The sequence below is a fragment of the Ceratotherium simum genome, chromosome 8 (genome assembly GCF_057802395.1).
Source record: "Ceratotherium simum simum isolate JZ-2026a chromosome 8, ASM5780239v1, whole genome shotgun sequence".
In the NCBI taxonomy this organism is placed as follows: Eukaryota; Metazoa; Chordata; class Mammalia; order Perissodactyla; family Rhinocerotidae; genus Ceratotherium; species Ceratotherium simum.
This window is the reverse complement of record NC_141907.1, coordinates 3,623,094-3,649,412: the sequence shown is the minus strand read 5'-3', so window position 1 is coordinate 3,649,412 and position 26,319 is coordinate 3,623,094. Positions and strand designations below refer to the sequence as shown.

General features: G+C 56.5%; 1 protein-coding gene across 10 annotated transcripts in view; it reads right to left on the bottom strand.

Moving 5' to 3' along the window:
* Window positions 1–9,190: 9,190 nt before the first annotated feature.
* ACOX3 (acyl-CoA oxidase 3, pristanoyl) overlaps window positions 9,191–26,319 on the bottom strand; it is a 56,518-nt gene continuing 39,389 nt past the window's right edge. For 2 of the 10 annotated variants that reach the window (XM_087434860.1, XM_087434864.1), the window contains 5 exons: window positions 20,128–20,208; window positions 19,746–19,920; window positions 18,187–18,254; window positions 16,054–16,140; window positions 12,439–13,131 (listed from right to left, as the gene is read on the bottom strand). In XM_087434860.1, coding sequence (XP_087290986.1) covers window positions 13,012–13,131; window positions 16,054–16,140; window positions 18,187–18,254; window positions 19,746–19,920; window positions 20,128–20,208 — 531 coding nt within the window. In that variant the 3' untranslated portion in view covers window positions 12,439–13,011. Of the gene's footprint in view, window positions 11,607–12,438; window positions 13,132–16,053; window positions 16,141–18,186; window positions 18,255–19,745; window positions 19,921–20,127; window positions 20,209–23,974; window positions 25,597–26,319 lie in introns of those variants that run through there. The other 8 variants (XR_015553054.1, XR_015553055.1, XM_087434861.1 and 5 more) reach the window with 8 other exon arrangements.

Below are 26,319 nucleotides of genomic sequence, written 5' to 3'. Positions count from 1 at the left end.
ACTCACTTGCTCAGAGACCAGCACAGTGCAAATGCTTAGTTGGTATTTGTTGAATTGTGGTTCAACACATTGGTTGTTTGTGCAAGGGGAGGGGCCGGGTGGTGTGGGGGAGGGGCTGGAGGGAGAGGGCAGATAGATGTGGGGGGAGGGGCCGGGTGGTGTGGGGGAGGGCCCGGTGGATGGAGGAGCTGATGGCTGTTGGTCACCGCAGCCCTCTCACGCCTCAGGGAGCTCATCGTCCCGGAGTTTTCAAGGCAGCTTCAGGAAGCACAGTCTCAGGGTATGAGGCCAGGACTTGTTGAAACCACTGTCGTCCTGTGGCGCAGGGGAAGGAAATCGCTCCCTGGCGGCCGATCCGCAGGGGTGTTCCTCCAGCCTGGCTGCGGGAAGATGGCGAGCAAACACAGACCAGACAACTGTCTGATGCCAACAGCTGGGCAGGATGCCCACGCCTGCTTCCCTCCTGTCCCCACAGAGGCTCTTGTGTCCCCCTGGCTGGACCAGTGTCACAGCTGTCTGAGCACAGCGTTGTCTCGGCCACCCGGGCCTCCCGTGGGCCAGCCATGCAGGGGTGGGGTGGCCACCACAGACAAAGCTGTTATCACTGTCATTGTGGCTGCAGATGGGAAACCGAGGAGGAGCGGAGAGCTGAGGGTCCTGCAGAGGGGAGACCCAGGCGCAGGCCTCCTGCCTCCCTGAGCGCCCTCCCTGGGGACCTGTTTGCCCGGCAGAAACCTCATGCGTCCCAGTGCCCGCACACCGGCGAGGACCCCCTGGGGGCCGCTAACCCGATGCCCACGTTTTGTCGAGGGTCCTGGTGAAGGTTACACCCCATGCTACTCAAGCTTCCTATTCCATAACACAGTCATTCTTGTGACTCTAACACCCCGGCCCGCCGCCCCGAACACTGCAGACAGAACCGCCACACTGCCTTCTGAGCCCTGGTGTGCCTGAGTATCTCCATGGACTTCAGCCCGACCTCAGAAAGGAGGCGGGAAGGACCTGAGGAGAGGGTGGAGGGAAGGAACCTTCTAGAAGGAAGAGCTGACTGCAGAACACCCAGACAGAACATACGGCACGAGTCTTCTCTCCCACACCCCATGGGAGCCCCACCGCCAGGGGACTGTGGAAGCACTTGGGGATGCAGGCCGGTTCCTTGAGCTCTCCAAACATCAGCGTCCTCACCTGAAAAATGGGGACAGGCCTCATTTAGGGGGATGAATCTCTTGCATCACACAATAGTCTCAGAGAGCCCCTGAGCTGTTGATCACCTGCAGCCTCTCTGCAGCACAGCCCAGCACGCTCTGGAGCAGGGAACCTGAGCTGCGTCCCAGCCCTGCCTAGGACTGCTGCTGGGCCTCTCAGAGCCCCATCCTCGCTCCGGCCACCGCCCCCATGGATGGTGGGAGAGAAAGGAGACAGCAGAACACCGGCTGTGTCAGGCACAAACTGGACGCTGGTTCTCAGACCAGCCTCTCGCACATGTCTCCTCCCGTCCGCATGGCCTGTGCTTTCCCTGGACACACATCTCCCTCACTCCTTCAGCCTGGTCCCTCTGGACAGCGGAACCAGAAGTCGAAATCAGCACTCGCTGGGTGCAGTGTGCCCCGGTCAGAGGGGCCTGGGACCGGCCCCCACACCGCTCTCTGCCTCAGTTTCCTTATCTGAAATGGTGGAATCATCTGGCCCCTGCTGGGCTCACAGAGATCACACAAGGAATGAATCCCTGTGCATTGGCTTGCTAGGGCTGCCATATCCACAGGCCAGGGGCGTAAGCAACAGACACACTCTCACCGTCCTTGAGGCTGGAAGTCCGAGATCAGGGTGTGGGCAGCGCCGGTTCCTTCTGAGGCCTCTCCCCCTGGCTCGCAGATGGCCATCTCCTCCCTCTGTCCTCACATGGTCCTCCCTTTGTGTGTGACCGTGTCCTAATCCCCTCTTCTACCAGAAAGATAGGGTCAAGACCCACTCATAAGACCTCCTTTTTACCTTAATTGCCTCTTTAAAGAACTCATCTCCAAATACAGTGATTCCGAGCTCCCGGGGTTAGGGCTTCAGCACGAGGATTTTCAGGGGACACAGTCCAGCCATAACACCTGTGCGGTTGTAGCTCATGGATGGACATAACAGCCGAGGGGCAGCAGCATCGTGGCCGCAGAGGAAGACCCAGGACTTCAAAGTCCCTTTGCAGATCTCCCCTTCAGAAGAGGCGACGGCATCCTTCTCTGGGCCGCTCTTCCCGCGCTGGCCTCTCTCCTGAGGGAACCTGGAGGAGCTGCCCGCCTTCCCGTGGGTTTCCTCCTCCGGTCTGAGGCCCCTCCTGCGCCTTTCACATGGAAGCAGCGTCCCCTGCACTGAGCGACAAAAGCTGAGCGACCGCAGCTCCCCGGGCAATCTCGGAGTTTGTGTTCACGAAGTCTTTGTCCAGTATTCTGTCGTTTTATAGACGATCTTCTATATGGGAATGGAAATGCAAGCCTTAAAAATCCTCAGTTACTGTGGCTGGCTGGTGAGTCTCTCTGGAAGCAGCATTTGCTCATTTAGGGGCGGGAGGGCAGCGGCAGCTTTTACTCTTTCTTCCTTGTGATGATTTTTAAAGAATTTCTACCGCAGTGATATTGCAAGATGAAAAATGGATTTTTCACTGGCTAGCAAGCTCTGAAGGCCATATTGTAGTCCAGCATTATCTTTGCAGCCCTCCACACGTCCCGCCTGCTGTAGATGGGGGTCCACCCACCCTGAGGGTGAAGGAAGTGTCCGCCCCTCCGTTCACCCCTCCCTCCACTGAGCACCTCATGGGCGGGTCCCATTGAGGGGCAGAGCAAGAAGACACCTGTCCCTGGTCACAGGGGTGGGGAGGGGAGGCAGCCCCACCCAGGGGAAAGACCACACACAGCTCCTGGCAGCTGCAGTGGAACTGTGCTCACCAGGAGCTGCAGCCAGTGCTGGAGCTGGGAAGGCAGGGGCGGGAGGGGAGCAGTCAGCATGGGGGTGAAAGTAATAAGCCCAGGGTGGTGACAGGAGAGCCTGCCACTCATATGGGAGGGGCGAGCAGTCCCACTTGATGGAGTGATAGGACCACAGCTGTAAATGCCACTAGGCACTGGGGCCAAAATGTCCCCCTTCCCTCTGCAAATCTAGACACATCCAAATCATTCCTTTACTCATTCATTAATTCATTTCTTCATTCATTCACTTTATTCATTTACTCATTCATTGTTTCATTCAACTCATTCATCTATTCATTTGTTCATCCATCCATTCATCTGCCTACCCATCCACTCACCTACGCACTCACCCACCCATCCATCCAACCCATACATCCATCCACCCACCCATCCATCCATCCACCCATCCAATCATCTATTGGGGAAGAGGGAGAATCCTCCCTGCCTTTTCCCTTAAGGGTCTTATGGCTGGCCAAACAATTAAAAAGGTAGGTTAGTAGGAGAAAATAAAACCAAGTTTAATAACATATATACATGGAAGAAACTCAGAAAGAGAACTGAGCAACTCAGCCATTCTGACTTAGCTGCTCACTTAAGTATATGCAGCTAAAGGCAAGGAGGGTGTTGGGGGTAGTGGTTTGGGATTTCAGAGAGGAAGAAGACAATTTACACAAAGATGGAAATGCAAATGTTTGTCAGAGGACTCTTCACTGGACCACCTATAGAGAATGTGGCCCCAGAGACAGAATTTTGATAAGATGGGTTTGTTGGTGCCTTTCTTATCACACCTATTTTACATTATATTACAGCTATCATATGGGAGTGGCTCCTTCCTGGAAGAGGACTTCTATGTTAAATTCTTTTAGGTAGTTTGGGGAAGCTCCAATGTTCTTCCTGAACCTCTGAGCCTTCATTGTCTTCAGGTCAAAATAATTTGCATACCAGAGTGGAGCATCTTGGGGCCGCCTGCTTTGAACTCTATCACATCCATCCACCCATCTGTCCACTCATCCACCCATCTGTCCACTCATCCACCCATCTGTCCACTCATCCACCCATCCATCCATACACCCACCCATCCATCCATCCACTCACCCATCCATCCACTCACCCATCCACCCATCCACCCACCCACCCATCCACCCATCCACCCATCCATCCATCCATCCACTCATCCACCCATCCACCCGTCCACCCACTCATCCACCCACCCACCCATCCATCCACTCATCCATCCACCCATCCACCCAGCCATTCGTCTATCCATCCATCCATCCATCCGTGCATCCACCCATCCGTCCATCCACCCACCCATCCATCCACCCATCCATCCATCCATCCATCCACCCACTCATCCACCCACCCACCCATCCATCAACTCATCCATCCACCCATCCACCCAGCCATCCGTCTATCCATCCATCCATCCATCCATCCATCCATCCATCCATCCATCCATCCACCCATCCACACAGCCATGCGTCTATCCATCCATCCATCCATCCATCCATCCATCCATCCATCCATCCACCCACCCACCCACCCATCCATCCACCCACCCATCCATCCACCCATCCATCCATCCACCCACCCACCCACTCATCCACCCACCCACCCATCCATCCACTCATCCATCCACCCATCCACCCAGCCATCCGTCTATCCATCCATCCATCCATCCATCCATCCATCCATTCATCCATGCATCCACCCATTCATCCATGCATCCACCCATCCATGCATCCACCCATCCATCCATCTACTCATCCATCCATGCATCCACCCTCCCATGCATCCATCCATCCATCCATCCATCCATCCATCCATCCATCCATTCACTCATCCATCCATGCATCCACCCACCCACCCATCCAACCATCCATCCATCCTTCCACCCATCCACCCATCCATCCATCCACTCATCCATCCACCCATCTATCCATCCACCCATCCACCCATCCACCCATCCATCCATTGATCCATCCACCCACCCACCCATCGATCGATCCATCCATCCATTCATCCATCCATCCATCCATCCATGCCTCCCTCCAGTGCTTGCCAAATACTCTCCTGTGTGGCCTTGTGCTGGGAGCTGGAGACACACAGATGATTCAGACTTCGTCCCTGACATCAATGATGTCAGATCAGTGGGAAGACTGACCACAAATCAGTCAGTGCTGTCCAGAGAGTTGGGGCTATTGCAGCCAATGTGGTGAAGGAGGAATGTCGCACAATTCCTTCTGTCAAACGGATGGTAGCTGGGCAAGGCAAGCGATGGGCCACTCTGGCTTGGATGCCAGGTGGGAAGCGAGTCTGCTGCTGACACCACATTCATGTCCACACAGAGGCCATTGGTCAGGGAAGCAAGGAAGCACCAAGGAAGGACACACAGGGAGCCAGGCTCAGGTGCAGTGCCCCAGCAGCCATTCTGGGGTTGGGAAGCCACGTGGGCAGCTGGCAGTGGGCACATCCCAGGATGGAGTGAATTGTCCACGGGGCCCCTGGTACTAGATGGCCAGGTGTTGAGGGGTGCACACACAGGGACAAAGACTGCATGACCAGGGTTCCCTCAGGGAGCAGGCCTTCTGTGTGGATGCAGGATTCGCAGAGAAGGGCTGGCCTGGAGCCACATGAAGCTCCTCCTGGGGCCACTCTGGTCCCTGAAAGGACCCTCTGTCGGGGCAGGAGTGCTGGGGGCCAGGAGCAGAGCTGCCTCTGGGCACATGCAGCAGGTGGTGGGACTGCACATGGTCACTCACCATCTCAGCATTTTCATAAGGGCCACGGAATGGCTCCTCCCATCCCAGGGCCACTGACCACCCCGCGTTCTTGCCAGAATTCAGGCCCACGACAGAGGCAGTGGTCCTCAGACTCTGTAGGCTCAGAGCTGTCCCCGGGCTGGAGGAAGTGCAGGTTCCTGGCCCACTGCCAGGGCCAGATCAGTGGGCTGTGGCCCTTCCACGTGCCTGGAATGCATGATGCAGCATTGCAGTCAGCTCCTCTGACCCTGAAGGCAGGTGTCAGGTCTTTACAAAGGAGGAAACAACCTTGGGAAGGTGAAGAAATGTGCCCAAGGCCTCACAGCCAGTGACCAAGCAGGACTGGAACCCGGGCCCAGCTCAGGAGCCCAGCCTGTGTAGATGGGGCCGCCGACTTCCCCAGGCTGCCAGCAGAGACATCTGGCCAGGGTCTTTAAGGACAATGACGTAGGAAAACGTTCCTAAAAACATATTTTGTTTTCACAAGCTTTGCTCTGGAACAAGGACGAAGAATTTCGAGAGATGTCAGGAGTTTCTGCACACTGAATTCACACACCCAGGGACCACTCTCGGGTTTTGTTTTCACATCTCAGCACTCGGCCTTTCTAAGATGATACGCATGTTTTCTCTCGCAAAGGAAAGAGGTCAGCACTACATGGGCCTCCTTGCTCCAGAGTTTGAATGGGACATGTGAACCCAATACAAGGCCAAGGGAACTCCGCTCCGAGCCCCGTGCGACAGCTGAGGACTGAGCCGCCTGGGAGCGAGCAAAGCTTCTAGTCCCGTGAGCAGGCGTGTAAAGGGGGAACCGTAACCGTGCCTATACACATCCTTTCACATTCTCCCTCGCTGCCCCTCGGGGCTCCCCTGACCACAGTGGGACCAGAACTGCCTTCCTCTGGGCGTCACAAAGCAAGCTGAGCCACCTCCCGGGGCGGCCGCTGGGCAGTCTCAGAGGCAGGACGGAAACCAGCTGAGGTCAGTCCTGGGCTTCAGTGGGAACAGGCGGGGGAGTGTTCCTGGAAGCTGGTGGGAACCCTGGGTTCTCATGGAGCCTCCCTGACCCCCTGGACTCAGGATCAAAGCCCCAAGCCCAAGCGAAACCTCCCGATGGAGGTCCCAGTGACAGCCAGTGGCCAGAGCGCGGAATGCGAAAGCAAACCAGAGGCCGCTGTGGGGTTGCCGGGCAGCACGGGCGGCCAGGAGTTCCCACCCCGGGAGACCGAGATGTCTTCCTGTCCCCGCGGAGCCTGGACCTCCCACGAGTGTAACCCGGGGCCACAGCTGGGCTCCTCTGCAGGCGCCCAGGGGCCGAGTCTGGCGCTGGGCTCCGTGTGTGGGGCCCCTCGGCCCAGCTCACCTGTCTTGAGTGATTAGGAAGCTGGTGGCTCACGCGCCTGGAGGCCATCGCCTGAAGCTGTGCTGCTTCCTGTTGTCTGTGGCGCCCACCATGTCCCCTGCCGTCCCCATGGGTTGGCTTAGCCTCAGGCTCAGGTGGCAACGTGGCTGAAGCAGCACATAGCTCCTCAGAGGCCAGCATAATGTCCAGTGAAACTCAGAGACCACTTCTGTCCCAGCATCCCAAGCTGGTCCTTTACACTCAACCCAGCAGGACCCTTGGGCGGGGCCCTGTCACGGAGCCAGCGACTGGGGCAAAGGGACGAAATGAGCTGAGGTGCTTCAGCCATGATGGGCCCAGCCCTGGGGCAGACCTCGGACAGAACTGGGGTTGTGTTAGGGAGGGCGAAGGGGCTCAGAAGCTGGGCAGGAAACCCACGAGGCCCACCACAAGGGAGCAGGGAACCAAGACCACCCGACCTCCGGGGGGCCCGTGGCTGGGGCCTGGCCCACGCTTTTCTGACAGGGCCCACCGTCTGGCAGGGCACGTTCCACGCGGAGTCTGGGGAATGTCCAGAACAGCTGTGTGGGCCAAGCCACGTGGAAATGAACCTCGTGACAAGGACGTGGGCCTTAGTGCGCCCTTGTCCTCGCACGGTGCGACGGGTGACGGCCAGACAGACGCTGACTGCGTGAAAAATCCCTGCTGGGGGGCAGCCCAAGGGCCAGGACCCCCTTAAATCCCTTGGGGGGGATAAAAAAGAACGGGGAAAAACGATTAGGGTTGGGAGGGGCTGTCAGAAGCACATCAAAAGGGACAGTCCCCAAATGTCTGCCCTGTGTCAACCATACGTGCCATGAGGGAAGTGCCCACACCTCCACTGCCACCAAGAACCTCGGTGGTGACACTGAAGCCCTCAATCCTGAGATGCAGGTGGGCTCTCAAAGACGATGATGGGGTGTGGCTGACTTTTTCTTTATACTCGTGGTTTCCATTCGTGTCCCTCCAACCAGCCCCACGGCCACAGGAGGCTGCTCCTCTTACACCCAGGGGACACGGTTCCCCCTGGGCAGGCAGCGTCCTCGGCGGGTCACAGAGATTTCCAGCCACAGGCATACATTTGTGTCTGCTGCCAGGAGAGACCTCTTGCCTGGTCTTCCGCCTTGAGACTGTCCTTGCCGTCTGTCCTCCACGAGGCCTCATGCTAACGAGAACCACTGAAGGCCTCTCCCGAATGTCAGACCAGGCGGTGGGGCCTGCTGTCACCAGTATGTGGACTGCTCTGGGAGGGCCTGCAGGTGCCATCAGTCAGGAAAGTTAAATGACTGGTAAAAGTTTTGGAAAGATAAAGGCAAAACCATCATTATTTGCCAATGACATCTAAGGAAAACCGGAGAATCAACGAAGGGCTATTATAATTAAATAAGGTTTTAAACAGGTGACCCGTTACAAAATACACAAAAATGAGCTAGCTTTTTATTAAAAACAACTTGAAAAAGTGGTCTTAAGTGGGAAAACTACTTACTGCAAAGATATAAACTCTCCTGATATTAATCTATAAATTAAACAAAATTCCCAAATTCTGAAGAATCTTTCTTTAATCTGGGGATGGGGGAGTGCCCAGACTTGACAAAAATAACACCGAAGTTCACACACCTAAGAAATTTTTTGAAAAGATGAGAGATAAGGCTTTATTTACTTCCTCCAAAAGATATTAAAAAGTATGAAAGCCACAGTAATGGAAACAACAGAAGCTGACGTGAGAAAAGACAGTAAAACAGAGAAGGGCAGAAACAGACTCAGGAACACACACGGTTCTGGCATTTGGTAAGGCGGCATTTCAGGTTGGTGTGCTATTCACTGTGCTAACCATCGTAGCTCCCGACCTCACATCATACCTCGAGGTAAATCCCCAGTCCATTAAACACTGCAGTGGACTCAAAGAAAGACAGATGAAAATGCGACTCATCTCAGTTTGGGAGAGGACCTTCCGAGCATGACCTCAAAGGCTGAAGCATAAGCAATTCTTAGTTTTTTCATTTATACATATATATATAATTTAAAATTTTAAAAGTTACATTAAAGCAAAGAGAAAAAATTAACACAAAAGGCAAATGATAAATGACGAAAAATAATTTTCAATGGATGTCAAAGGTTTATTATTATTAATACATAAAAATATTTTCAAAATCAAAATATTTTAAAAACTAAATGCTCCATTAGGCAAAGAACAAGAAGAGGCAATTATCACAGGAGAACCAATAGAAATAGCCTATAAACATATGAGAAGACATGATCAGTTCCCAGTAGGGAGCACAGAAAAGCAAACGGACCCAAGACATGTGGTTCTATGTAACCTCTCAGATGGTAAGAGAACAGTAAGGAACAGGGGGACACTGCTGGTGGGAGCCTGGGAACAAAGCCTCCCGCCTCCTAGGGGGACACACGCAGCTCCGGGAGGACGACTGATAACAAGGAGGCTTACGGAGCGCCGTCTACACCCAGGCTCTCTGCTGCGTGCTTTTGAGATTAGCGCATTTTAAGGCTTACAGCCGCCCAAGGAGGCAGATTCTTGCCTTCATCCTGTTTCATCAGCGGGGCCGCTGGGACCCACCCAGGCAGTCTGGCCCCGACTCTGTGCTCTCATCCTACGCTCATCCGGCCTGCTCCAGGGCCTGGGACCTCATCACAAGGCCGCCTGCGATGCTCCCAAGTCCCCTTCCAGGAACCGAGGCGCACGAGAGGCATGTGCGTGAATGGCCACCCCAGAGCCGCCATAGAAAGCACAAACCCTAAATCTCTATAACCCTGAAGAGGAGGTCTGTTCATCTTGTAATCCATGCTGCTGGACGGGCGAGATGCCTGTGATGTACCTTTAGGGGGGAAAGGAAGTCCAGCAAGAGCACGACCCCATTTCTGTGAGGAAAATCACACACACAAACACGTATACACAAACACAGGAGAAGGAGGAAGGCATTCGAAATGGGGTGTGCTAGAATGTTATCCGTAGGTGGGATGACATGGTCCACAGGGCCACCAAGGGATGGGGTAGGCACAAGTCACTGTCACCTTCTGGCCTCAGTGTTCATGGGGCAAACCCAGCAGGAACCAGGATTACAGGTGGACCCAGTTCTGTGCCCTATGGCCCAAAAGTAAATAATGTGACCAGTGGTTATTCTCGAGGGTGGGGTTATCAGTGACACTGTCTTCTTTGAACTTTCCTCTACTACTGAAATAGTACCGAACGACCACATGTTGGTTTTATAATCAGAAAAACAGTGGTAGAAAGCAATGAGGTTAAATTTTTAAAATTTATTCCAATTATTCCAGTTTTTACTGCACAATGTTTTCAGATGCTTTATTTTTTAAATGACCTTTAATGACTCTCCACACCTTAACCGACTCCGCTCCTGCCGTCAGGTGCAGCCCTGCGCCCAGGCAGCTGGGGGCCAGGGGCAGAGGAACCAGCGGGCGTTGGTGAGGCTGGGGACGAGGGGTGCAGCACCTAGGCCGAACGCTTCACAGCCTATGCTTCCGGGCCTTCGTGACGAGGACACGTCCTGCCCGCAGAGCGAGCCAGCTCCCATCCTTCGGGAATGGAGACATTCCTAACAGTCAGACGTGAGAATGCAACAGTGCAGGGACACTTGGTCACACATCACAGAGCTTTCCTGAATCAAAGGGCCCGGCACGTCTGACACTTACAGACAAGCCTGTTTATGTTCCTAGAGGCAACACACTCTTGACTTGGGACCACATCTATGACCTGTTGGTAGAACTGGTGGCTCCAGACCCAAGACTAGACAAGAAACCAAGGTCCCATACGACAAAAGGCCAAACACAAAAACCGACATGCCCAGATAAAGGTGTCGCTCCTGAAGTGGGGCCCGAGGCCTGCTCCTGAGGGGGTGTCCTGGGGCGCAGGGCGTGGCTGAGACACAGCAGCGGGAGCGTCAGAGGACCTGAGAGCCAGCTCCTCACTGCTCAGGAAAGCTTCGGGGTCTGGGTAAAGCAGCGTCGTCCACGAACACACAGCCCACAGTGGCCTCCGGGGAACATGGATAGAAATTGGTGTGACCCCAGCCGGCAGGGGCTGGGACCAGGAAGGCTGGCCTGGGGACCCCTGAGGAGACCTGTGGGGAACGAGCCCCTCCTTCTGGCACCAACAGGCTCCTCTGATCTACTATTTGGATTTGTGCTCAGAACCGGCCCATCAAAATTGCTAAGGGTCTGGAATACCTTTGTTGTTCCCATTCTCTCTGAAAGCAGGCAAAGAAGAGTATAATGGAAAAAACAGCCTTAAAAAATGTGAAGGCTTTATTTAAAACCCAAGGAAACCACCCAACCAGACAGATATTAAATCGGGTGGGATTGCTCCCTAGTTGAAACCATAATACTGATCCCAGCGACTACCAACGTGTGCCTGGCCCTGAGGACGTGTTGGACTGAGGCCGTGCAGGGCCTTTGGGTCATACCGGAGAGCCTGGTCCAGCTCTGCCACGTCATGGCTGTCTGGTCCAGGGCAGTAAGCTAGCCCTTTGGGGTCCATTTCCTCATCTGTAAAATGGGCATGACAGTACAGCTCACCTCACACAGTTGTCTGGCGGTCAATGATAGACAGAAAGTTCCAGCATGCAGTATGTGCTCATTAAAAGTCTCCCCTCCTACCCACTCTGATGCTCCTGGCAGCTCTGTGGGGGGTGCACTCATTTTCCAGTCATGAAAACTGAGGCTTGAGAAGTCAAGGAACCACCCATGTAATTTCCAGAGCTAGAAATCCAGCCTTTAAGAACAGATTCTCACCCACGCCCTTCACGGGCTCAGAAGTTCTCTGGGCTATTTTGAAAAATAAGAAATGGTCCTCATTTGCTCAGCTCCACTCTGCACTCTGTGGGCGCCTGGGTCACGTCTGCCTGGTGGGCTGCAAGGCCGCAGAGGTCGGGAGGGCACTGGGGCTGCTGATGACAACAGCCGGGCCCCCAGGACTGACCAGACCATCAGATAACCCGACGGCCGAGGGGATAGAGAGACAGCACTCAGTAAGAGCACCCCACCAGCCCGTCATCCTGACCTTAGAAACTCGAGTGACCGGGGAGGTGCTCATCGACCTCCTCAGTCTGGTCTCCACGGATCGGCCCTGTGCTCACAGACCTGGGCCGCACTGGGGACAGACACACACACACACGCACGTGTGTGTGAGTCTGCTGAGCAAACGCTCCATGGGCCAAGCAGCACTGGGTATTTACCGCCAGAAGAGCAAACTGATTTGAGTAACATGCACACAACTGGGAGGCCCAAGACGTTAAGTTGTCCAGACATTCAAACCGTGACGCATTTTTTTCTTTGGAAACATTTCCTTGATGGAAAATTCTAGTTCCACACGAGAAAGTAATAAAACTGATTCTCTTTCCCTTAATCTTAAACTATGTCACTCAGATGGTCTACAGTGCAAACTAGGAAGGTTATAATGTAATTTAATTACATGGTAAAGTCAAGCTGGCATTCACAAAGAATCATATTGGCATCATTAGGTCCTCAGTGAAGAGGAGCTTTGTCAAAAATCTCAGATGAACGCAAAATACTGTCTGACCAGAAAATCCCTAATTATGCGCAGTCAGCTTTACATGCGGTGCGTGAAACAGAACGTGCAAAGTTCTCATTACCAGAGTCGACAGTCCCTCAGGTGGACGTGATCGTGTAGGTTCTCTCTTCGCACAGCAAGTCACGACAGATCCCAGTGAGCCTGCACTTCAGCTGACACCCCTCCAGGGCGACTCAGGACAGCCCAGCCCAGGATGGCGAGTGCCACCTGTCAGTCAGTTAAGGGACAGTCAACCAGTCAGTTAAGGGCAGAGGTACGTGTTCAGAAAGCGGCAGCAATTTCCAGTAACTTCTGGAACCAGAATTTGAGATCAATGTCCTCATTAGCTTAATTACATTTAGCAGAACGTGTACCTCGTGACTACAGCTTTGATTTCCAACTTCCTATGACAGGCTTGTTGGCAGAAAATTCCGGCCACCACGAGGCCCTCTCCAGCACCTTGCTCTCCTGAAGGACAGCAGTCCAGAGGTTTTTATAGAGCTGCAAAAAACACAGACATATATAAATAATAATAACGATTCCTCAGATGGCTGAGTGTGCAAACGCAAGCCCCCTCATAAGTTTTGTTAAAACAGGAGATTCTCTCGTGTCACTTTTTAGAGAAATTCTAAGATGATTTAAATTTAATTTATATAAATCTTTTTTCAGTAGAACACAGTTACAGTGCTATTATAAAGTGCCATAAAGTACATTTATGATGAAAACATCCCACTCGTCCTTTTCTTTGGAAATTCTTGTCAATGGCGGACGTTCTGCTTCCTAATCAAGTGTGGCCACCATGGGATTCTACGAGTCTACGTGCTTTCTTCTGAAACCTGTCCTCTCGCACCCACGCGGCCGCTGGCTGGCTGGCACGGTGGAGGTGCAGCCCAGCAGCAGAAGGCCTTGCTGTGTGGTCCCCTGGCCCTCTCTCTGCCTGCCCCATCAGACTGCTCCCTCGGGGCCCACTGGCCGTCTCCTCCAGGACTTTCACAGTGAACCTTCCCCCGAGCTGCCTCACTGGGGAAACGGGGAGAGCAGCTGATCTAAGAGGAAGGTGGTGAAAATCCCACGTTGCTGCTGACTCGCCTCACCACTCCCAACACGGTCAGCGCCCAGGCCGTGAGGCTGGGGACAGATGAGCCGCCTAGAGCTCACGGGGACGGGCGAGAGGCCTGGTTCCTATCTGGCAGAGGTTGCCCAATTTCACCTTTAAGCAATCACTCTCCCTGCACCTGCTCAACGCGCGAAGCCCTTCCTCCTCCACACTCTGCAGTTCTTGGCTCCCATAGAGACACAGCCAGGCTTTCTCGACACAGGGCATAAATCTGAGGTTACATTTCACAGTTTGGAGCGTTATACTTCATTTAATGATTGTCTCAAATAATCTCCTACAGCTGTGTTTGTTCAGGTACAATGAACTTCTTACCTAGTAGCACCTGGTTAAGACATCAATCCTTAAACCCGGGAGAAACACGTCTGTGTAAACCATCCCATCAGGCGAGGCCTCCGCGGCTCTGTGAATCCAGAGCCAGGAGGGGCCCCATCACGAGGACGGCCCTCCCTTCCTCCCGGTCACCACAGGCCCTGAGGCAGGCAGGGCTGCCTTCCGCAGAGCAGGCACAGTGCTCAAGCCACTCCGGCTCCCTCTGGCCAGGGCAGACCCCCCGTGTGCTCAGGGTCCTCGTCCGACTCCACTGCCAGGCCCTCTGTGACAGGCACGTTTGTGCTGCTTCCTCCTCAAACGCCCACCTGCCTGTCCTGTCCACCTGGTAAGGCCCCACCGTGGGCGGAGGCCAGTCCCTCCCCCGTGGGCTTAGCACGTTCTCCTCCGTGCTCCCACTGGGGCCCAGGCCACACGAGGGGACCGAGGCTCGCCCTCCTGTCTTCTCTGCAAGTGGCAGCCATCTGCCCAGATCCTCGCTCTGCCGCTCCCTGGCTGGGCAACCGCGGGCAACCCTCCTGGGCTCTCTGGACGCTGGGTTTCTCCCCAGCAGAGTGGGCGTGCACACATACACTGTGTGGGACGCAGTGAGGATGCCCAGTGCCCAGCCATGCAGCCAGAGGACAGCGGGCCCTGCACAGATGTTACTGTCCCCACCCCTGCCCGATTTGATGGGGAACCCTTCCATCCTGCGCCCCCCCCACCAGCGCCTGGGACACCCCAGGTGTGGCGGGGCTATGTGGAGGCCAGGGCACCTGCCCCCTCACTGGATAAGTTCACGATGGTCTCCTGAAGTACCAATTCCAGGGCTCCCCTGAGGACAGATGGAGGGCTCCTGTCCCCTTACGTTCAGTCTCCATTTAAGCAGAGCCTGGGGTGGCAGCAGGTGTCTCGGCAGAAAGAACACGACCTTGGGGGTCAGAGGTTGGGGGGGGTGAGTCCTGTTCATGGCTCACAGCCGTGAGACCTCAGGCATGTGACTGCAGAACTCTGAAATGCCACCTCCCCACGGTAACACAGGGACAACCAGCCTAGGTAGCAAGGTGCTGCGGGGCACCGAGCAGACCAGCACGCATCGTCCAGCACAGCATCTCCACGTGGTGGAGAAAGTCACGTAGGGGGACATGAGGCTCAGTAACCAGTGCTGCAAGATCACGCAGCAGAACAAAGTGGGGGCGCCTGGGGGCACTTCAGTGGAGGCCAGAGAAGACCTCTCTGAAGAGGCAGCAATCTCCTTAGACCCAACAGAACAGGAGTGCTCCAGGCAGCAGGAACAGCAGCTGCAAAGGCCCTGGGGTGGGAATAAGCCCAGCATGACAAAGAACAGAGAGGAGGACAGCGAGGCTGGAGTCCAGAGGGCAGGAGGAACACGCATAAAACGACCCCGGAGAACCAGGCAGAGGTCAGGCGCACACTGGGGCACAGGAGGGGACGTGGGTGTATTTCAGGTGTGGGGGACACTTGGTGGAGCGCTCAATCAGGGGAGCGGCTTCTCAAGGTCTGCTTTTTAAGAAACCATTCTGGAGCACCAGGGGCAACAGAGACTGGGGAGCTGTGTGGGGGCCGCTGGGAAGTGCAGGACAAGGGGCGAGAGGCCCACTGATGGGGTGGAGCTGGCCCTGCACGACGCTCAGAGAGACCCTGACGGGAAAGGGCCCTGGGGAGGGTGAGAAGAGGGAGAAGGCTGCGGGGCCCGCGCGTCCCACAGGCCTGCGCCGACCCTGGATTCACCGCCCTGTGGGGGTGGCACTGGCATCCATTTCTCGGAGGAGGGCAGGCTGGGGGACGGCTGACTCGCCCAAGACCCCCCGACTTCTTCAAGCCGCCCCTCCACTGCCGCCCACAAGGAGGGCGTCTGGAGACTCTGGGGCCGTGTCGACACGGGCTCTGCAGTAACTGCCATCAGCTGCCAGGGCGCCCCGGCTCACGCTCGGGTGCACGCGTCCCCCACCGGGTCACAGAGTGGGGCTGCTCTTTACCTCGCCGTCGGCTCTGCCAATCGGTGAGTCCAGGACAAAGTCAGGAGGGGCGATCACGTCCACCAGGGCAACCGCGTCATCTTTCAGCTGTTGGAAAACAAAGTCCACACGCTTGGCAGCTCCCAAAATCGCCATGGTGACCACCGAGTAACAGAGCCCCAGCCGTCTGTTGCTTCGACCCACTAGCAACAGTAACCCCCGCAGGCGCATGCAGCTCGACTGCTAACTCATTATCTTTTCGTTGGCCTGGATTACAGATTCCCTCAGTGTGAGTTTGAATATTTTCACCATGTTGCTATTCACTCAAGACTTCCAACGTTTTATTTTTTTTCAACAACGTAGGGACTGCTTGTAAAAGTGACGACTCTGCGGCTCATTAACTGGCAACTGTCTTCAGAGATCTGTCTCTGAACGCTGACTTCTCTGGGCAGCTGCTGTTCTAACACAGGAAAATTGGTCCAGAAGAAATGTAATAGAGAAGGCATTTATGAGCACCTGGAAAAGTCCTAATACGCAGGCCCTCTGGTTCTCAGTGGTTTTATTACTCTCTCGTCCCATTATACAAATTATTCTTCAATATGACAACTGGAATTTCTATAAGAAGACTCCCAAGAATTTTCTTGAAATGAAAAAAAGATTTTTTCTACAGTAATGGTAAAACGCCGAGGCTGTGCTGGACAGAACGTTGGAACGGGGCAACTCGAACGATGCGGATGAAGGGCAATCGCTTAGCAGTGACAGGACCACAGCGAACAGGAAATGGGCACGTCTTCCCGGCCCAGGGGCTGCTCCCCAACGCACACATTCACCTGGGCCTAGGCTCGCACACCCTCCGCACTGAGGGTCTCTGATGAACAAGCCCACCCACCTCGGATGGAACCACCAGCAGAGCAGGCCCCGTCTAGACCAGGGGTCAGCAACCTTTAACGTAAAGGGCCCCTGGGAAACAGTCCAGCTTTGTGGGCCACAGGGCCTGTCTCACCGCTCACCTCTGCTGGGGCAGCTCGGACGCACCCAGAGATGATGCACAAGTGCAGGCCTCTGCCGACCAGGGCCTAGGGGACGGAACTAGCGCCCCTCCGCCTGGCTGCCCCAGGCCTCCCCGAGGGAGAGCAGATCCCGGGTCTGCCACATGGCAGATGGAGACAAGCGTGGGCTGCGTTACCGTGCACGCGACCACCGGCTGCCTCAGCCGCAGCTGCCAGCCGCGCAGTCCCGGGGGTGCTGCCTACAGCGTGTTTGAGGGCCAGGGAGACAGCCGTGTGTTTTTATAAACGGCAACGCATTGCTGTGGAGCACACAAAGGAAAGTCCTTCCTGTCACTGGTTCTGCTTTGAGAAAGGCAAACGCGGCCGTCTGTGTGCACTACAGTTAGACACACCCTCATCAGAGCCCTCAGAGACAGAGCGAGGGCGCCTGGGAAGGGGCTCTGGGGCAGCGGCTCAAACCAGTAGAGACCTGACCTGGTGCTCTCTACTCTGGAAGCACGGACGGGGGAAATGAAGTGGCAGGTCCCCAGTCCTCGGGACATCTGATAAGATGCTGGCGGGGCTTTGGGTCACTTCCCACCATCAGGAGTAGAGTAACAACTCAACTAATCGCAGTTGCACTACCCAATGTGGCTCTTTAATTAAAACTAAACATCCTCAGTCACACCAGCCACGTGTCCACGGCCAACAGCCCGCGTGGCTAGTGGTGACTGCAGGGGCAGCACAGCTCTGCGACAGGGCAGCCCTGTAGGAAGTCCTGGACAGAGCGTGGCCGGAACAGAGTGGGGTTGGGCCGTCTGACCTTCCTGGTGACGGAGGCAACAGAAGACAACACACAAGGAAACACCATGAAACGAATTTAAACTGGAGGCTGAGTAACCTGAAATGCTCGAGAGAAGAAGCACCGACGTGGCTGTGCAAGTGGGTGAGAGTGAGCTGAACGTGTACAGATTCTAAGATACTCCCTACAAGCTACTCTTTCCTGACGTTTCTGACAGAAGCATATTTTTCGCTAATTTTCCTGTATTTGCTAAACATTGCCGGCACACGAACACGTGGGCAGCAAAAGTCAGCGAGCGCTGATACCCAGAGGTCACCTGTGATGTGTAAGTCAGAAGAGGACACAAAGCTGACCGCCACTCACCTGGGAACACAGGTCCAAGATGGCGTTCTCCATCATTTTACCTGCCTGCTCGCCAGAGAAGTAGCCACCTGTAAGCACAGCGTCGGTTACCCTGGGGTCAGATAACCCAGGTCCAAAGTCACCCACAAATAGCAATCATCCTGAAACGTGAAAATGTCTCACTGCCGCTGCCCGCGCCCAGCAGCGACCCCTCTGCAGGAACACCTGGCCCAGCCGCGGTTCTCATATCCCTTTTCCCACCGGCTCCCTGAGCGTGAACCAGGAGGTCACAGCCAGGAGCTGATGCAGAAGCAAAGAGCCCAGGCGTGAGGAACGCAAGATCTGAGGGCTCAGCGGGGCGGGTGGGCTGCGTTGGGCCCAGGGTGGAGGGGCTGGGGGCGGAGGGTCGGGGGCGGAGGGGCTCAGGGGGTCATGTGGGCTGCTCGGGGCCCAGGGCAGAGGGGCTGGGGGGGCAGGTGGGCTGCTCGGGGCCCAGGGCAGAGGGGCTCGGGCGGGGGCAGGTGGGCTGCATGGGGCCAAGTGGGCCGCGTGGGGCCGAGTGGAGGGGCTCAGGGGAGGCGGGCGGGGCCAGCGGCACAGCAGGCTGGGCTCCTTCCAAAGGCGAAAACCAGGGTTCTAGGCAGAACAACACACGGATGGTGGCTCAGGACACCCAGAATGACCACAGTGGGAGCCTGGGGCTAGGGGCTGGCAGGGCCACAGACAGAGCTATGGCAGGTGGGTACACAGGGCCACCCCCTCAGGCTCCCCCTCCACATGCCCCGCTGCGGGCTCTGCTGTGCTAACAGGCCCGAGGCACTGGCCCTGCACGTTTGAGAACACGTTTGCTGCACAGCCTGCTTTGTTATCTTTGCTGTAGAAAACTACGTCCGGTCACTCAGAGTTGCCGTTTCTCAGAGAAGGCGCGGTCTCCTGCCTGCAACCCCACCGCCCCCCCTGCCCATACCCCTTTGTGCCCTCCTTTGTTAACTGTGCACTCTCATGGCCTCCTCCGAGCAACACCAGGCCCCAGGGGGAAAACGTGGGTTCTCAGGAGGGGGAGGGGCAACAACCTCACTCTTCATAAAGCCCGGATATACCCAGGATGTAAACAGATACACAGAATATTTGTAGTACTAACACGTCATGGGGTCGATCAGCAAAGAGTGTCTAAAAAGGCTCCTTACGGGGCCAATAATGAAAAAAAGGTTGAGAAACTCAGGCTTAATGCTCTTCCCACCAGTCTTGCAAGAATCAACCCAGGCATCACCTCCTCCAGGAAGCTCTCCTGGGTCCCCAGTCTGGGCATTCCTGGGGGGCCTCCCCACCACCCTGGGCTCATGTCTGTCTGCGAGCTGTGGGCACCCTCGCTGCTCTGGCTCTCGTGCCTTTCCTATCGTGGTGTCTGGGCTCCTTATCTGTCCACAGGCTCACTCAGCATGAGTGCTCAGTAAATCCCAGGGAAGTCAGCAGGAAAGCAGTCTCCCAGATAAAGCAGAGGGCGCCCCGACCCCTGGGCGGGCGTGGGGTGGGGTGGGAAGGGGCGGGCGGGGGAGGCAGGTGCCTGCAGGAGGCCTCACCTCGGTAGAGCAGGGCAGTGTGCCGGCTCAGGGACCACAGGCCGTAGAGCGCGCTGAGCCGCCCGAGCACAGCCCGCAGCGGGGGCGGCACGCCGGGCTGGTGCGTGTACTCGTGGAACCTCCTCAGGACCGTGAGCTCCAGGAACGCCAGGGCCAAGGAGCGGCAGTAATACACCTTCAAACGACACACAGCCACCACCCACCCGTGAGCAGGCAGCTGCGGCCCAGGCACAGCCACCGTTCACGGGGCAGAAATCATCGGGGACAGTGACCAAGGTCCGCATTCCAGGGCACGTCCTAGGAGGACAGAGCACCAAGTGAAGCAGTGAAGACAGGGCGGGGCTCGTGAAAACACAAAAGAAAAGGGTGCACGCAGACAGACCTGGGGTTGGAGCCGGCTCTGGAGCTCGGACACCCGCTGACCGCTCAGTTCCCGTCTGGAACACAGGCTGGCCCCGGCATCCTATGCACAAGGACAGCGGTGCTTGCCCAGCGCCGGCCGGCACTGCAGTGCGGGGCGTCCCCGGCGGGTAGCTCCCCACGGGCACGAGATCTATGCTCTTTTGCCCCTGGGGCCACAGAGAAGGCGCTTGGCAAGCTGCTCACGGGACTCAGCTGGGGGGATTTCGGCTTCTCCAAGGATAGGACCACTCTCCTCTCCTCTCAAGTTTCTTCACAGTTTTTCTGTCCCACTCACATATCATGTCCAGGGAACAGCTGAGTAGAGGCCAAGGCGTGAGCCCACCCGGCTGGGCTGCGCGTACAGAACGAGCTCTGTTGCCAGCTTCACTTGTGAAAGCAGAAAGTCACGCAGGTCTCCTGGTCCCCACTTCGTCTTTTTTAAACAATATCCAAAACATCTGCTGATAATTGTTAGCTTCACTTATTAGCGTGTTTTTTAAATTAATTTAGTCATTTAGTGTTTGTGTGTGTGTGAGGAAGATCAGCCCTGAGCTAACATCCATGCCAATTTTTTTTTTTTTTTGCTGAAGAAGACTGGCTCTGAGCTAACATCTGTGCCCATCCTCCTCCACTTTATGTGGGACACCGCCACAGCATGGCCTCACAAGCAGTGTGTCGGTGCGCGCCCGGGATTGGAACCCGGGCCGTCCGTCAGCAGGGGAGAGCGCGCACTTAACTGCTACACCACGGGGCCAGCCCCTATTAGCGTTTCTTTCCCCGCCTCCGATTTATCATTTTACCAGATTTTTTAATGAGAAAAATAATGCATGTATTGCCTGATTTGTTATGATGAGCATGTGTTAGTTCTGAAATTAAAAAAAATAATCCAGCAAAGTGATAAATGGGGAGAGAGGAGAAAACCTGACCTGGAAGTCCCTGGTCAAGTGCCCGGCACCACACTGCTCAAAACGTTAGCGGAGCTCAACCGGGCGTGGCGCAGAGTACAGGGTGAAACTGATGACCGAGAGGGGCTGGGCTCCGTCTTCCAGACCTGGTCTGCATTCCAGAGCACACGCAGGTCAGCACTTCCTCGGCCATGGTTCTCCCAGGGCCCGCCCAAGACCACAAGCCCTCAAGAGAGAATCCAGGGGGTGGGGGCTTTCTTCCCTCTGTCTCGGGCCAGTCTGGTCCACCCCAAGACCCTGCTGGGCCACTGCCTGCTGAGAGGGCACACATCCCATCCGCTGCTGTCCGCACCTCCTCTGCTCTTGCGCGCACTATGGCGTGTGTGCCCTCGGCTTTGGCAAGTGAGGGCTGGGAGGTGAGGCCTTTGCTGGGTGCAGGGGGTGGGTGGTGCAGGCCCTCAGGCACCCACCCAAAGCCCTTGGGACCTCACGGGGAGGAAGCTCACGAAGCTGAAGACGCAGGCTGGCAGTGAGCGCTCCCCGGGCCAGGCGCTGAGCCCACAGCCCCCAGTACATTGCTGGGATCCCTCTGGACACAGGTAGCACGGGGCAGAGACTCACCTGACCCCAGGCAGCCTGGGCCCAGCGTCCGCCCCTTAACTACTTCACTAGAGCCCGTTAATACATTAAATCCCACCAACACCCCCAAAATGTGCTCACGTGCTGCGGGCTCCTCTCCTTGTGGGTCCCTCGTGAATCTGAGGCCAGGCTGACCCCAGCAGAGAGGCCCGGCTCAGAACTAAACCCGAGCTCTGGGCTCTGTTATACTCTCTTCCTCAGCCACGTGGATTTTCCAGTATTAAAATCACAGTGTTTTAATGTTAATTTCCCATGAAAGCAGCACACTTCAATTTCAGTGAGGGAACAGGCTAGCAACAGGCCTGGAAAGGCAGCCCCACCTGTGACCTTGCCATCATCAAAAACACACCCTGGGGGCCGACCAGTGGTGCAGCGGTTAAGTGCCCGTGCTTTGCTGCAGCAGCCGGCAGTTCGCAGGTTCGGATCCCAGGCGTGCACTAACGCATCGCTTGTTAAGCCATGCTGTGGCAGCGTCCCATATAAAGTAGAGGAAGATGGGCATGGATGTCGGCCCAGGGCCAGCCTTCCTCAGGAAAAAGGAGGATTGGAATTGGATGTTAGCTCAGGGCTAGTCCTCCTCACAAAAAAAAATCAAAAACAAAACAAAACAAACACACCCTGAGTCCCACTGAGTTCCAGTCACTGGCACAGCAGCTCACGGCCTGGCCCTGGGGTCAGGGAGAGCCCGCCTCCGAACCCACGCCGCTTTCTCGAGTGTGCAAGTGTGGGCAAATGGCTTACGTCCTAAGCCTGAGCTTCTGGGTCCGTGAAGAGGGACGGCGACAGCACCAACCTCCCAGTGCACCGGGAGGAGGTTCAGACGGGCTCTCGCGTGGAGGCAACGGCGGCCTCTACTCTCCCGTCATCTCAGTCCCGGGAACCGGACGTGCACGCAGCTGCCAAGTGTTCCTCTGGGAAATGTTCAGATAAGACACCTGTGGGGCCCGGGCTCTGGGGTCAACCCCTGCAACCTGCTGTCCGGGGCGTCTGATGCAGCGGCTGGCTCAGGAGCCCACATCTACACCCGGCCCCGCCGACTGGACGAGAAGGGCTGGGTGGACGGCTCTCCTGGGCAGCTGTCAGGCCACCAAACTGTCGTTTGAGAATCTGAAATAACGGCTAGAGAGACCAGGCTAGGTCTAGGGTGAGGGCAGTTATGTGTTGGGCCTAGATGGTCATGTGGACCCCACGGGTCAGCCACGTTGGGCTGTGGGCAGGCAGGAAGCTTGTCTGAAGAGAGGCGTGGCAGAGCAGAAAAGGCCCCGTGGCCCCTGAGAGTCCATGAGCCACAGAGAGTGGTTCCACTTCCCACCGGCTTCCCAGATCCAGACAAGAGGCCTCCACAGTTGACCCAGGGCTCCTCAACTGGGGGTAAGTCTCCCGGGCACCTGGACCCATTAGGAGACATTCGTGGTTGGCATAACTTGCGGGTGCTGCTGAGCACCCCACAACGTGTAGGACAGGTCCCCAAGATTACCCGGCCCAAGTGTCCACAGGGCCGAGGTGAGGACCTTGCTCTGGTTCCCGCGCCCTCAGCTTCCCTCCTTGAGTTCTGAACAGCCTATACTTGCAGTCAAGAGACGTGACCACGGCATTAACAAACGGGCCGGTGGCCCCAAGGTGTCCTGCATGGTACCCACTCAGGGGCTGTGGGGGGACAGAAACAACCTCAAGTGTGGTCCCCACTCCCTGCAAAAGCTTCTCCAAGTTAAATGTTTCGGCCGACGAAAGCTCCAGCTAAGAACGCTCAGGGCATCTGCAGAGGCGTCTAGAGCCTGATGCTCCTGCCAGGCCCCCGGGCAGGGACCAGATGGAGAGCCCACTGCTCCTGCCAGCCCCCCTCGCAGGGACACGGCGGGGAGCCTACAGCCCTGCCAGCCCCCCTGGCAGGGACGGGGAGGGGAGCCTGCAGCCCTGCCAGCCCCCCTGGCAGGGACGGGGAGGGGAGCCTGCAGCCCTGCCAGCCCCCCTGGCAGGGACGGGGAGGGGAGCCTGCAGCCCTGCCAGCTCCCCGGGCAGGGACCGGGCAGGGAGCCTGTAGCCCTGTGCCCAGTCTCCGGGCAGTCTCAGCTAACCCTCAGAGCCAGGCTGTTTAACTGTCCCTGTCAGCAGTCTGATGAGGCACGTCTTGGACCTGAAGCAGCTAAGGGTCAGCTCCTACCTACAGCAGTAAATCCCGGAACTAACGCTTGAAGGGGGAGCACACTCCTGAGCCAGAGCTGGCTGGCCCCCCACACCCAGCCCGGGCCCCTTTCTCCACACTGGTCCCTTCACTCGCTCATGAACCCCCACCCCCAATAAACCTCCAGCTCCAGAAAAGGAATTCAGATCCAGCTATTAATTTCTGGTGTGCTCTAATTTCAGAGGACATTTGCATTTTAACAACTAATAGATACTGTAAGCAAAAAAAAACTACGAATTGTTCAAGTTCAGACGTCAGCTGTGCGGTACGGGAAAAGGAGCTGGGCCCCAGGGTCAGCCCGTGGGTTCAACGCCGCCCAAGGGGAGCCGGGAGCTGGGGCACTTGTCCTGGCCTCCATTTCCTTGTCCGTCAAGGAAGATGGCATGAGGCGGCACGGGTGAAGAGCCTGGTGCGGCTGGAGGGAGACAAATCATCCTCGCCTCACTTCCGCTGCACGGATATCGCTGTATGGAGTCCCGGGGACTCGGACGGTCAGCTCCGGGGGTGGAAGGTGGGGGGACGACTCCACATCCCACCCTGTCCTATTTTCTCGCTTTGAATGTGTGAGGGTGTTACCCAGCCAAGAAATGCGATAAACGCATCTTGTTTTTTTTAAAGAACCTACTGTGTGCGCCCGGCTAACAGCAGGTAAACAGGAAGTGCAGTTGTTACTGGCGGGAGCGAGCAGGTAACGGTAACGTGCCCCAGAAGGACACGGCAGTTCACTCTCCATCGACGGTGTCTGGAGTGGCTGCTGTCCATCAGATGCCGTCCCTCAACTGCATGTCCCGGGCCCCTGGCTCACGGGCGGGGCCGCTGTGCCGGGTTTCAGGCCAGGCCGACTCTCCGTCGGGAGGAGCTCGTTCCCTGCGGGGATGACCCCGTCGGTGCATGCTACGCGTGCCCCAGGCTGTGCTCCGTCTTCGGACTCTGTCTACAGTGTCTCTCACTGTTCAGAGATGGGGAACGTTCACGCAGTCAGAGCTGACAGTTCTCTCTTCTTCCACAGCTTCTGAGTTTCCTGCGTGATTTAAGAAGGCTCGGCCCACGCCAAGGTTATGTAAACATTCTGTGAAGTCTTCTCACGCTCTACTGCTGCTCTGGGCACCACGGGGAAGGGACCGCATCTTCCTTAGGAGGACCTGAGAGCTCTCGGCTGTCAGGACGACCAAGCACTCACTCTTGAAACGCTCCGTGACCCAGACCAGGTCTGGAAAATGCAGACCCCTCCCGGGGCACTACCTCCCCTCCAGGCCTCACAGCCACCTTCCCGTCCACACGCATGGCCGCTCCGTGTGGCTGCCCCTCAGTGGATACGCGTGGTCAGCTCCGCGGCTCTCCCCAGGGACACTCATCTCAGCCGGACCCAGGACCCAGGCTGGGCCGGCTGCCCCCGTCATTCTCTGCCACGTGACTCTCTGAAATGCTGTCACGAAGTTCTTTAACGAAGGTAGAAAGGTGAAATTTTCCTCAAACGACTGAGTCACCACTCGGGTCCCGTCGTCTGACTGCATGTGCCAGGGGCCAGGCACGGGCTGGCTGGCATGGGGGTGCAGAAGGACAGCTCGGACGAGATCTACAGCGACCTTTGGGGCAGCTCTACAGGATTCAGACTTGGTGGGATTCGGACGTGGTGGGAGTGGGCATCCTCCGTGCCCTCCTCCCCAGGGTCCTGGGTTGTAACTCAGGGGAGCAGCTCCATTTCCATTTCAAGAATGACGACCTGACGAGCAGAGAAGGAGAGACGTGGGACAAGCCAACCCGAGGCCACCAGTGTCTGAGTGGCAGCCTGCTGTGACTCCAGCCCACTCCGGAAGGGCCACTGTCACGCCTCCTACTTCTGGTCACAGTGGCATTGAACTTGGGTCTTACTGGCCTCAGCCATCTGCTGAGTCCTCTGAAGCTCCAGGTTTGGTCTTGGTTGCTCCCCCTCGGCAGGGGCCTCTCCAGTCAAGACCCTTGTTCCCCGTCTCCTGGCCTGGGCAGGTGTGTCCAGCAGGTCCCTCAAGACACTGCTCACTCTGCTTCTGGCCGCATCTGTCTGAGGGTTGAGCTGCCCCTAGCAGCACAGGGGCCGGGGCCGGGGCCCCTGGAGGAGACGGCAGACGTGGATGCCGGGTCTCGGGCGACACAGAGCCTCGGGACACGACACCAAGCAGAAGGATGACACCAGTTTTACACGCTGTGCTTCCTTCCTCCATGGCCTCCCAAAGGACACCGATCACTATAGACATATGGGACATACGGACACAGCAGAGCAGAGGCAGCGGAACAAGGTATCCTAGGGCAGGGTTTGGGCCGTGGGTTCTCGAACACCAGAGACGGCCCTGTCCACGTGTGAGAACCAAAGCCACCCTGGGACCCTTCCCACAAATCTCGGGGACAGCAACAAGGACTCCGAAAACCAAACGCACACTGGCGTGACCTCACATGGGTCACGGGACCG